Source organism: Python bivittatus, unplaced genomic scaffold (genome assembly GCF_059951505.1).
Source record: "Python bivittatus isolate LINGU-HERP-01145 unplaced genomic scaffold, Pbiv_v1 ctg000570_np1212, whole genome shotgun sequence".
Lineage (NCBI taxonomy): Eukaryota > Metazoa > Chordata > Lepidosauria > Squamata > Pythonidae > Python > Python bivittatus.
In genome coordinates, this window is record NW_028277097.1 from 25,577,711 (window position 1) to 25,587,241 (window position 9,531).

Genomic DNA, 9,531 nt, shown 5'->3' on the forward strand with positions numbered 1-9,531 from the left:
TTCCCCCACAATACATGTGAACTGCTTAAAGTGCCCTTGTATTAAAGCATTCACAGCAAGTTGAACTGACCCTGAATGGTGAGAGGAGGAAGAATCAGGAACCAATGGCTCAAATTGTTTATATTCACTGGCCATATCTCAGAGATAGTATAGCTAGCATGCTGACCTAGGATGAAGGGATAAATAATGTCACCTAGACAGGTTTATCAAAAACATTACAATGTCATGTAATTTATTATCTGCTTTTTTGTCTTGTCTTTGTCATGTAGTATGCCAAAGGCATATAAGCTGTGGTCCTGCTTTTGCTCAAGGCTGCTCAGCAAGCTGCCGATGCTTTGCTGAGAGCCCAGTGTACAGCGTAACTTGTTTGCATGCTTAGTAAATTTATGTTATATCTTCAAGTGATTTGGTTGCTTTAGGTGAGCCAGGTTTTGGTCGCAACACTGCTTAACCAAATGGCAAGTACACTTGAATGTAAATGTAAAGTGATGCATGCTGGGGGGACCTCCCCCCCCACAAAGATACTGATGGGTGTCCAAGTTGTTTGTAACTAAGAAAAAAAACTGGTGCCCACAGTGGACAGCACAATGAAGATGTGGCAACTGTGAAGAAAGCAATTTTTATGCTAGGAATCTTGAGGAAAAGGACTGAAAATAAAGCTGCCAACACAGTAAGGATGTGTCTGAAGATGGAACACTGTAAACAGTTCTAAGTTGATGCACTGGAAAGAGGGTGGAAAAACATTGAAAAGAGAGCAACCAAAATGATTACAGGGCTTGAACAACTCTCTTACAAGGAAGTCCAGACTTGAGACTCTCTAGCTTAGAAAAAGGGAGGTGGGAGGTATTATTGAATATACTCATGCATGGCACGAAGCCCGAACAGGGAGAAGTTTTTCTCCTCACCAGTGAAACTGATGGAAGGAAGTGGAACAAAGAAAGCATTTCTGCACATCATGCATCAGTAACACATGGAATTCATTACTACAAGACACATGGTGATAGCTACTGGATTGCATGTCTTTAAACGGGCTGGATAAATTCATGGAGAACATGCCTATCAAGGGCTAGTATTCCTGAAAGCTCAGTATTATTTTTGCTATGGGGACAGCAGGCCTCCAAAGCCTAGCTGCAGGGCAAGAATAGTGGAAGAGAAGGCAGTCTTGTGTCTCTTCCTTACAAGTACACATGAAGCATCTGTTTGACCACTGTGATTGACATAATGCTGGATCATGCAAGGTCTTAGCCTGACCCATCACAGCTAGTCTTGTGTCCTTCTGAGAGAGGGGCAATACCCTCCCTCTCTTGTTGCTCACTAACAGTTGGGTTAGGATCCATCAACACAGATTAGAGCTTTACAAGGAAAGGAGAATGCTGGGTGTTTGAGCTGATTTTAGAAAAGGTGAGGAACAAGAATTATTGCTGATGCACGCTGAATAATTAAGAAAACCAAAGAATATCTAAAATAAGTCAGTATATACTCAATTGATTACCTAAATGCCTTCAATGGTGTTGAACAGGTCAAGCTGTGGAATGTCTTTAAGAAAATGGGAATCCCAGAATGCCTCACTGTCTTTATGTGTAACCTATACACAGTGCAGGAAGCCAGTCTGGATGGAACATAGTGAAACTGAAAGATTCCAGATCGGCAAAGGAATGAAACAAGGTGTATATTTTCTCCTTATTTATTGAACCTATATGCTAAATATACATTGAGGGAGGCTGGATGAGAAAAAAAAAACATGATTTTAAAATTCAAGGAAGAAACATCAATAACCAGCACTACATTGATAGCTGAAAATGCAAAGGATCTGCAAACTCTAGCAATGAAATCCAAGGACCGCAGTGGAAAAAGTGGGACTAAAATTAAATATAAAGACCACCAAACTAATGACAACAGGTAGAACAGTCTTAGAACTGACAACGAAGATATCAAAGTGGTGGATAGCTTCCGCCTTTTAGGATGGACTATCAATGGTAAAGGGACAAGCAGTCAAGAAATATGCCGCAGACTAGCACTCGGTAGACCAGCCGTGAAGGCCTTGGAAAAGATACTCAAATACCTGTATGTGTCTCTCTCTCTCTAAAAGATCAGAATCATGCAAGCCATGGGATTCCTTGTGACACACTATGGAAGCAAAAGTTGGACTTTGAAGAAGCAAGATATTATTGATGCTTTTGAACTTTGGTGTTGGGGAAGACTCTTGAGAATACCTTGGAGAGCCAAGAAAGCAAACTGATGGATCATTGAACAAATCAACCCAGAATTCTCACTCGAGGCACAAATGATCAGGCTCAAATTATCCTACTTCAGACGCATTATAGGAAAACCCAGTTCTCTGGAAAAAGGCTGTAATGCTGAGAAAGGTGGAAAGAAAAAGAAGACAATGAGCAGCAAGGCGGATGGATTCAGTTAGAGGTGATGAGTGCACCTTTGGGAAAGGGATAGCTTGTCTTGGAGAAAATGACTCCATGGCACATAATCCACGCTGATTTGATGGCACATAATCAAGTGCAGATAGTCATAGCAATGAGATGGGCAACGATATAAATGGTTTAAAATAATAAAAAATAAAAATCCCAGCTGTTGGAGCCCACTAAGCAGTTGGTTGTCCTTTCTGGCACCTTTCCCAGTTCTTAAATACTCTGAGGTGCAGCAACCGGAACCGCAAAGTTTTCCAATGTGTTGATGAAGATCCGGGTGGCGTTATCGGGAGGCTGAGTCAGGGCAACTGGACTTTTCTTTTGGTTTGCTACGTTCCGCTGCTTGTCCAAGCAGCTTCTTCAGACTCGAGTTTTCCAACGGTCCTTATTAAAGATTTATCTAAAGCCATTATTATACTGGCTGTTCCTGGTTGTTTTCTGCTGAGTAGACCTGCCGTTTCTACAGAATCTTTTCAGTCGCTGCCCCCCCCCCCGATCTTCCGACCGTCGATGGGAAGCACTGGCTCCCCCCCCCTCCCCGCCAGCCCGTTCACCCAGCCTTCCCCTGCCCTCGCCGCCTAAGAGACCACGAACGCCCCGGGGTGCTCGCACAGGCACGCGTTTATTATTTACGAGGCGCTCCGCGCGAGGCCAGCCCGGCCCAGCAGAGAAGGGGGCGGCGCCTGCTACACGGCCGTGCCCACGGGGCCCCGGGCTCCGCGCGTCCGCAGCAGCTCCTCCCGGTAGCCCTTCAGCAGCTGGTTGACCAGCGTCTTCCCGCTGTCCCTGCGGGGGAGCGGCAGGGGCGGGAGCGGATTCCCCTTGTACTCCAGGACCGCCCTCTCGGCCCGGTCCAGGTTGCCGTCCTTGGGGATCCGCACCATCCGCGTGTAGCCGCCCGGGTGGGGCGCGAAGCGCGGCGCCAGCACTTTGAAGAGCTTGTGCACGAGGTCCTTCTCCTGCAAGGCAGCACCGCACTCAGTCCCGCGCCCCGCGCCCCGCGCCCCGGCCCGCCCCGCCCCGGTCCCCGCTCACCGTCAGCCAGAAGTCTGCCAGGCGCATGGCCCGGGGGTCCGCGTCGCCGCGCTTGGCGTGGTCGATCAGCTGCGGGGCAGAAGCGACACGAGGGGAGGCGGAGGCGGAAGCGGGGGGCTCCCCCGCCTGGCACCCCGGCCCGCCCCGCCCCGCCCCACCCCACCCCACCCCACCCCACTCACGCGCTCGGCGTAGAAGCGCATCTCGTCGGCGCGGGCGCGCGTGGTCTCGATCCGCTCGTGGCGCACCAGGCCCGTGACGAGGTTCCGCAGCATGTCGAGGCGCGAGCGCGGCCCGAGCCCGAAACGCCGCCGCAGCCGCCCGTGGGAGATGCAGACCGCTGTCGTCAGCCTCATGGCCGGATCGCCGCCGGAAGCCGTCCCCGTCGTTGCGCGCGCGCCCGCGCGCCCGCGCGCGGCGGAAGGGCCGCCTCTCGGGCCGCGAGCGCTTGATTGGCGGGGCGCCGGCGCGGTAACCGGGGGCGGGGCGATCGGCCTCCGGCGGGGGCAGGAGGTGGTCGGTCGCTCCGCGGGCGGGCTCGCGTGGCTACCGCCTCCCCGGCCCGAGAGGCCCCCGGGGCTGAGCGGCTCCCGACGGGCGCGGCGGGAGGCGGCCCGGCCCGGCCCGGCCCGGCAGTGAGGGAGCCGGGGCCTCACTGGGCGACCGGGCCCCGCGGCTCCCGTCCCGTCCCGTCCCGTCCCGTCCGGTCCGGAGCGGCTTCCAGACTGCTGGCGCGGCAGGTCCCGGCCCTCCCTCGCCCGCGAGTCGCTGTGGCGTGAGGCCGCTCTTCTGGGGCCCCCAGCCCGCCCCCGAGGCAGCCCTTGTGGACATCTGCCTGCTCCGGTGGCCGCCCAGCCCGTCCTTGAAAACTGCCAGCGATGGCCCCCCGGGCGCCTGTCCCGCTGGTGAAAAGCGCTGGCAGCCAGGGAATCCCTGGGCCTGGGCCGGGGCCTCCCTCCTCCAGGCCTCCGTGCCCTTGCGGAGCTCCGGAGAGCCGGGCCGCCCCTTTTCCCGCAGACAGACCTTCAGCTGCCGGAGGAGCGCCGTGACGCCTCCGGGGAGGCGCGCCCAGCTCCCCTGGGCGTTCTCGACTCAGCCTCTGGCCCCTCAGCGTCTGTCTTGCTAGGAGGGCGGGTAAAGGTACTTTTGCCCCAGCTGGTAGCGTTCGATGAAAGCGAAGGAGATGGGGTCGGGTTTGTACACCGTGCCGGCTTCGGCCAAGCGGCGTGTTATCTTTTAAGAGAGCCGGCGAGCAGTAGCGGGGAAAGTTGGAGAAGGAGCGGGGAGACCCAGGTTCTCGTCCAGCCGCAGCTACGGAAACTCGCTGGGCTAGCGTTAACTGTGTCCGTAGATGCTGACTGCAGGGGCCCCTGAAGGCTTTCCGATAACTCTGTTGTGTAGGACGGCGAAGGCATGGGCTAGGTCGACGGCTTTACTTGCACCCCTGCCGCACGTCAGCGGGCAGTTTGGAAATGTTTTGGCCTGCGTGCCGCCAGTGCAACCCAACCCCAATTTTGTCCCAGGCGTGTTTATCAGTTAGAGTTTCTACTCTAGAGGTGCAAGACAACATGCTGATCTGCATCCCACCAACGCAGAGATCATGCAGTATACTGATAAACACAAATTTGTTTTATCCTTTTGAATATGTGTTAATGTTTTATTATTATTAATTAATTAATTAATTAATCACATTTGTATAGCTGCCCATCTTACAGAAAAGTGACTCTGGGTGGCTTACAACAATCCAATAAAAACAACGCATACATAAACAATCAGTATAAAGTTGTTAATATGTATAAAATAATAATTTAATAATATTAAAAGATAAAAATGATAAAAATATGCAAAGCCTAGATAAGGATAGCCAACTCAGCAATGGAGCCATATAAGCATGTCTCCAGTTCTCTGGGAGCCCCAGGCTTGGTGACATAACCAGGTCTTGAGGGACTTCCGGAAGGTTAAAAGGGATGGAGCTAAACTAATATTGGGTGGGTGGGTGAGTGGGAATGTTCACATTAGTCTGGTCAATCTTAACTTTCTGAATATTTGAAACATAAATTTCCCTTGGGAGGAACATGATGTCTTCTGCAACTAAAATCTACTACAAACTTGTTACTGTACCACCTTTTTTGTCTTAGAATGGCAAAAAAACAACAATTCTATAACAATTTCATGCAGAAATTGAAATTCCTGGCATAATACTGAAAGTAAAAGTAAAAATATTTTAGATACGAATGGGAGAAAAGTGTTTTCCCCAATATTAATGTACTATTTGAAAATATGTGAATTATTTAAAAGTTGACAGGTGATAGAACAAATAAGATTCAAAATATTTATTTTAAATGTAATGTGAACTTCTCATATTTCACTGCTAGTACATGTTTAATATAGGTGTTTCAGATATATTGATATATACTTAAATTAGAGCTGTTCATAAAGGTCTGGCACTCACACCAAGAGGTCAAGGTAGGTGACTGGGTGATGTGCATCTTGCCTTTTAAATCTCTGTCAGAGCATCTTATCTATTTAGGTATCTTCATGGTTTACTGAAAACAAAGCATAACATTTATTTAAACCATTGCCTCAGGCTTATTTATTAACCATACCAATACGGTAAACATTGTTTCAGTTTAAGAAACATGATATTCTAAAGTGAGTTCTACACAGTATTATCTGGTTGAGATAATCATTTTATTTAGCAATTAATACAGCTTGTTTTAGAATACCCTCAGACTTTCATTAGGCAATTTTCATAGATCCCTGATATTGCCATTTGGTATCTAATGCTGGCTAATTAATAATAGATTTGATATAGATTTATTTTTCAATCTCATTCTGTAGTACCATACTGATTTTTATGTTGAAATTTGCTTTAATGACCTTTCCAGTATTAAAAATATTCTTGATCTTCATCTAGATCTCAACTAAAAGTGCAATTATTTCACTGCTGATATTGACAATGTTTGCTGTGTGAATGTTATTCACTATGTGCAAATATGTGACTATTGTTTCTCAAAGGGGATATGTAAAATCTTGTTGGAGTTTCAGAAGTTTTTCCTTCATTGATAGTGATAAACTTGAAATGTTTCTTTCATTTAAAATAATGACGAATTAACATATTGGCAAGTTAAAATGGACAATTACAGCTGCAGATGTCCTCTGGGTATCTCCAGTCAGTAGGAGATGTTTAGCTTCAAAATAGACTGGAGGGTAGGAAGTATATAGATCTCAAATAAGGTGTAACTGAGGGAAAGAGATTCTCATGATGGCAGCAAGGATTTGTTTCCTTCGTCCCTTCCCAGATAGGCCCTCAGTGGGAATGTTGCAATGCGAAGGCACACTTCTTGTAGGCAGAGTAGAGCAGGAGCATTGCACGCAGCATTTGCCGGCATATGGTCATGGCCATGCGCACTTGGGGCTCCCGGAGCCCACGGGGCCAGCGCTGGCGGGTGCTTATGACTTGACAGAAGGCTGAGTGCTCTGACACCCTCAGTGAGCCAGTCCAACGTGGGGGCTGTACTGTCACAAGGCGTCCGAATACCGAATCAATCCCTGTAAGACGCACAGCCTGGGGTTTACGCACAGTCCCAGTGCGCCCCCTTGTCTCTCCAGCTGCTCCAGGTGGCTGTGGCTGTCCTGTTCCCATCTTTGCACTAGGCTCCAGTACCAGGCTGAGACCCTGGAAACAAAGCTGCACTTCCAGATCAGCAGCAGCTGGGCTCTGGCCACCTTGGAAGATAGGCTTGGAAGCCCCAGGCCTGGGTATGGTGCCCCTCAGCCATTGCAGAGATTCATCTAGTGGGGACCAGGGTGCCCATAGTTGGTACCCCCCAGCCATGGTCAGGGCCACCAACTAGCCATTACCCTGTGCTACCCCTTACTCTTGATGCATCTTTCTACTACTTGGTGCCCTTGGCAACCCTTTATGAACATGGGCAACTTAGAACTTTCTGATTGATGCAACATTCTGGAAGCTCCTCTGCCAGTTTATCTTCTCTGCTGTCAATTACACAGACAGCTTCTGGTACAAAGTCAAGGAATATATTGAAATTCTCAATTTTTAACTGAAGTAACATGAGAGCATGTTGCAGACTTAAATTTTCTGCTTTAAGTGCAGAGAATACAGGGACAAGAGCCTCCTTTTTCAGAAGAGACCAGAGAGACAAATTGCAGGTTATGGTTAGGGTTAGAGTTATGATTTTTTTTTAAGTAAGATTTTTTTTATTTATATAAAACCATTCTACAACTAAAACAAACTGCTCACGTGCAGATGAGTGTACATAAGAATTATACTGTTGAAATCAAAGCATTTGAAAATTGTGGAAAACAACAAAGGTAAGGAAAAAGAAACTTTAAAAAATACGAAAAAGCACAAGACAAGCAGGACAATGCAAGCCTCTCAGCCATGTTTTCTTTGTATTGTTATCAAACTCTGGAAAACTATTAATAAAAACACTAAAGAAATTATGTTGGCTTCCTTGTCTCTATAGCTATCATGTACATTCAGTCCCTTCACTGGGTGGCAGCAGGAAGAAGAGGAAAATCCCCCATCCTCAATCCATCAGAATCTATAGTCCAACAACAAAGGGACTATTCCTGCCATGGCCGCAAAGTCTGCCATCTTGAACGAGGTATTTGTTCCCGCTCAGCAAGGCAAAGGCAGTTGAAAGGTCTCAAAATTTGCTGAACTGTTGGTGACTCTCTGTACCTCACTCCGAATGATTGTCTGCTGTTGCTGCCATTGCCATCATTGTTCACTCTGCAGGTCCACGACTGCTTGGAGGACCAAAAGGATGAGGAGATGTATGATGGACCACGGAAGGTGTGCTGTTATCTTCCTTAAGCATGTTGGTGCAGCTGGGAGATGGTAATGGTGCCGCTCCCTTTGTTGGAACCTAAAATGCTGCTGCTGTTGCTGTTCTTGCGGCACTTGCAGGAGCCCCTGGTAATCCTGTGGCTCTGTCCCTAAGGTAATAGCGTCCCAGGGCAAGTTGGTCAGGAAGGGACACCACAAGGTCGAAGTGAACCTAACCCAAATAGCCTAACTTACTGGACTGCGTGTCACTTCATGTCCCACTGAATCTTGGGAACTACCAGTGGTGGGCAATAGCTCTTGAAGGGCCACCTGGATGCATTACAGGAGGGGGCAAAGGCACATTTCTGCCACTTCCCAGGGCCAGGGCCACTTCAAAGGGCAGAACGAGGTGGTAAAAATGCCACCTGACCTCCCACAGAGAATATGGGACTCTCGTCTATAAAGGGGGAAGACCAGGAAGCGGTCCCTTCTGTTGACAGGGGAGGTGGGGTGGCCACTCTGGTCGATGACACACCCTATCTTGGGGCCTGTTGTAAGAATACAAGGGACATGATGCCCCAATCTATCCCCAATTTCACTCTGTCAGTGTGTCAGGTTTACGAAGTTCAAATCCCAATGAAGAAAAATCTTGTGCAACCCAGGTTAGGTTCAAAAAAGATTTCATTTATTGGAACAGTACATGTAACACTAAGCAAAGCATTGCTGAAACCAAAGCCCTCTTTTTTCCCTCTTTGCTTTTACCCCAAATTCTCACCCCCCTCCTAGGCACTAGTTTTCTTTCCCACCGAGGCTGGTCATGGCAGCCACGGATGAATTGACTAAACGCCCTGAAATGGGAAGCAGACGTTGACCTCATAAGAGTCTGGTGGCTGGATGACTGCTATGAGGAGAGGCAATGGGAATGCCAGGCGTGAGGAAATGACATCCTGGACCAAGAAACTGTGTGGCTGGAAGCCGCCTGTTCACCTCACATATTTGAATGGGAGGACGTAGGGTTTGACCCTAACCCTAACCCTAGTAGAACTAGAGAGGAGGTGGAAGATGAGCCCCCCCCACCCCTTGAGCTCGGGGGAGCACTTTGCGACTCTGGCCTCCCCTGGGTCTCTCCCGTTGTCTTACAATGACTCCAGCTGGGATGGACTGATAACATGGGAGCTGTCTGCCTCACTGCCCAGGACCAATGACGGGACCATGGGCAGGAGCTCTGCCTGGACCGGAAGTGACTGCCGCAACACTCTCGATGGACAGACTCTCCCC

General features: G+C 48.9%; 2 protein-coding genes across 2 annotated transcripts; both read right to left on the reverse strand.

The window, feature by feature from the left end:
- Positions 1–3,026: 3,026 nt before the first annotated feature.
- Positions 3,027–4,471, reverse strand: MRPL17 (mitochondrial ribosomal protein L17). The gene is made up of 3 exons (XM_088152638.1): positions 3,641–4,471; positions 3,459–3,527; positions 3,027–3,382 (listed from the first exon to the last, which is right to left on the reverse strand). The coding sequence occupies exons 1-3, from the start codon at positions 3,812–3,814 to the stop codon at positions 3,110–3,112; spliced, it is 516 nt and encodes a 171-aa protein (XP_088008764.1). The 5' UTR covers positions 3,815–4,471; the 3' UTR covers positions 3,027–3,109.
- A 2,297-nt stretch (positions 4,472–6,768) lies between these two features.
- LOC103064978 (FANCD2 opposite strand protein-like) lies at positions 6,769–7,296 on the reverse strand. The gene has a single exon (XM_007443581.3). The coding sequence runs from the start codon at positions 7,294–7,296 to the stop codon at positions 6,769–6,771; it is 528 nt and encodes a 175-aa protein (XP_007443643.1).
- Between the last annotated feature and the right edge of the window lie 2,235 nt (positions 7,297–9,531).

Bases quoted from the DNA above. Each gene is read 5' to 3' on its own strand.
- MRPL17 (XM_088152638.1), bottom strand. From the start codon at position 3,814: ATGAGGCTGACGACAGCGGTCTGCATCTCCCACGGGCGGCTGCGGCGG. The intron at 3,528-3,640 runs GTGAGTGGGGTG...TCTGCCCCGCAG, and splicing joins TGCGCTTCTACGCCGAGCGC to CTGATCGACCACGCCAAGCG. The intron at 3,383-3,458 runs GTGAGCGGGGAC...GCTGCCTTGCAG, and splicing joins TGGCAGACTTCTGGCTGACG to GAGAAGGACCTCGTGCACAA.
- LOC103064978 (XM_007443581.3), bottom strand. From the start codon at position 7,296: ATGGCTGGGGGGTACCAACTATGGGCACCCTGGTCCCCACTAGATGAA.